The sequence below is a fragment of the Bison bison genome, unplaced genomic scaffold (assembly GCF_000754665.1).
Source record: "Bison bison bison isolate TAMUID 2011002044 unplaced genomic scaffold, Bison_UMD1.0 scf7180017846335, whole genome shotgun sequence".
Classification (NCBI taxonomy): domain Eukaryota; kingdom Metazoa; phylum Chordata; class Mammalia; order Artiodactyla; family Bovidae; genus Bison; species Bison bison.
The window spans coordinates 13759-16511 of NW_011476908.1; the positions used below are offsets into that span (position 1 = coordinate 13759).

The 2753-nt window shown below is 38.4% G+C and overlaps 1 protein-coding gene across 1 annotated transcript in view; it reads right to left on the minus strand.

Annotated features, from left to right (window-relative positions):
- The window catches only part of LOC104988101 (5-aminolevulinate synthase, erythroid-specific, mitochondrial), a gene marked incomplete at its 3' end in the record, with an annotated part of 9708 nt that extends 8071 nt beyond the window's left edge, over positions 1-1637 (minus strand). Inside the window, exon 1 of the mRNA XM_010839290.1 lies at positions 1283-1637. Within this exon, the coding sequence (XP_010837592.1) occupies positions 1283-1424 (142 nt within the window). The remainder of the gene's footprint in view (positions 1-1282) is intronic.
- Between the last annotated feature and the right edge of the window lie 1116 nt (positions 1638-2753).

Consider the following 2753-nt stretch of genomic DNA (forward strand, 5'->3'; position numbering starts at 1 on the left):
CAGCCCTAAATTGACAGTTTCAGCAGGGTTTCCACCATTCACTAAATAAAGAACCATTCATTTGCAAATGTAAGGAAGTAGAATGGTCCTAACATTCATTATTTCTGGTTTTCACTACAGAAATAATGATTTAAAGTAGTCTCAGTGGTAGAAATATGATCATTGCTGGTTGTAGAAATGTGGACAAGGGCATGACAATAAGTTTTTATATATATTCACTCACTTAAATATTCTCAGCTACTCCATTAATTATCATCTCAATTTTTAAAGATAAGGCAATTGACACACAGCAATTAAGAAACTTGTCCAAGCTAGTAAGTTGTAATGCTGGGATTTGAACATGGATAGTTTGGTTCAAAAGCTTGTGCATCACCATTACTTGATGTGATGGCACTTACACTGGCTAAATCTGAGAGTACAGTGGACTCTCCTTTGTTTCACTTGGAAAAGTGACAGATTAAAATGAATTGAGGATCTCTTTGCTTTAATAAACCCAGAAGATTATGCCTAAAATAGATGATTTCTGCCTAAGAGGGACAGCAATACAATGATTTGAGCATTGTTTCAGTTAGGGAAAGGAAAGAGGTAGGATGATAAAGGTGATTTATTTCTACTTAGATCATGATAAATAGAATGTCTTCCATCATCTCTTTTGATCAGATATTTTACCTTGAGGAAAGTTGAAGTTTAGAGAGTTAAAGAGTTACTCAAGGTCACTGAGCTGGTAAGTGCTAAAGGTAGGATTTGAACCAAGATCTGACTTGAAAACCTGTTTTGATTCCAGTGCTACATATTGGACCCTAAAAAATCTCCCAGGAACTGGTTTGTGAAAATTTATGCTGCAGGAACCAGACACTGGGATGATTGATCTGCACATCATTTCTAATGGAAGGAGCATTGTATGAAGGAATTGGACTCATACATCCTAGGGTTCAGATATACACTTTGGCACCAGTTTACTGAGCCAGCCAAGGTAATTTGGGTACTCTCTCTGCACTTCAGTTTCTTAACCTTTGAAATCAGTATAATAGCTCTCTCCATCCTTTGGCATTTACTGTCTATGTGACCTTGGGCAAGTCACTTCACTTCTTGGTGTCTCAGTTTTCCTCATAATAACATTTACCTCAGAATTGTTGTGAAGATTAAGTGAATTAATACATGTGAAATACTAATAATTTTGCTTGGTACATAATAAGCATTCTATAAATGTTAGCTATTATCATTATCATCATAGTTTTTGTGAGACCAATGTTAGTAAACATACACTCACACATACACTTACCATCCATGGAGTGAACAGTCTCGAAGGCCACGATTTTGGGTGTCTCAGGGTTGGACTTCTTTAGAAGTTTCTTCAGGTGGTCAGGATCATTGTGCCTGAAGACAAACTTAGCTGCTCCACTGTTGCGGATACCTTGGATCATGGAAGCATGGTTGCCTGCATCTGAGTAAATCTCACACCCTGAAGAACCAGATGCATAATGCTTAAGCTTCTATCCAAGTATTCACATTTCAACTTCAAGACTGACTTGGCAGGAGCAAAGAGCTAATCTTCTCCTCCATATGAAGCCTCTGCTCAGCTTCTCCCTCCTCCGGAAGCCTTTGTAACACCTCTTCCTCTCTTGGAAGAACTCCTCTGCCCTGAAATTCTGACCCCTACACTCTTCTCTCCAGGCATTTTAACCCTGGCTTGGACTTTGATTCTTGGGGTGGAAGAAATTTAAATTTCCCAAGAATGCTCTAGAGTTTCCTGAGAATAGGGCTTATGTTCCTATTCCCAGACACCAAGATTAAGCCTTTTCCCAGACACCAAGATTAAGCCTTAGAAAGGAATTTGTCGGAGGGAATGTTTGCTAACTTGGACTGATGATATATTCTTCCTGATTTAGATGAAACCTCACCTTTTCCAGATAGTATACCTCTGCTTATAATTACAGGGTAGATACTTAGACTTTCACAATTTGAATCATAACCTTATAACAAGTCAGAGCTAGAAAGGCAATTGGTGACCATGGAATCTAGTCACTTTAATGTACAAGTGAGGAAGCTAAGTCTAAAGAAGGGGAGACTTTTGTCTAGGACCTGAGGAATCCAGGGCTTTTTACTGGACAATAGTGGGAGAACAAGTAGAGATGGGAAATTGGTGGATGGAATTGATTCCTGGGCCCCTGAACCTGCACTGACATCAAGGAACTGTGGCCTTATATTAGAGTAAGGGATCACTTCTACCTGTGGAAATCAGGCATGACTTCCTGGAGAACCTGCTATGAAAGATAAGTAGACTGGAAGTTTCTTGGGAGCAGGGATCACAGCTTTTTATCTTTCTGTTTCTGGTACCCAGATTAAGGCTAAGTGTACAGGAGATGTTAAGCAAACCTTTTTTAATGAACGGATTAAAAAAAAAAAACAGAATTACTGAATTTTAAGTGAGTGAATGAATATGTGAATTAGTATATTACTGAATGAAAGAATGTGAGGAGAGGTGTCAAAAGATGAATTTGAAGAGGTAGGTAGAGGCCAGATTATTGAAGGCTTTAGAAGGCATGATAAAGAGAAGGGAAGTGGGAATCTATTAAAGGGCAGAGGAATAACAAAGATAGGCTTTTATTTTTAAAATATCATCTGGTTCTTGTGAATAATATGTTGTAGGAAGGCAAAGGTAAAGTCAGGAAAATGATGCTGGTCTTAGGATGGTGGCAGAAGAAATGAAAAGAAGTTGAATTCTAATGGCTGAAGGAGTTTACTGAAGACAT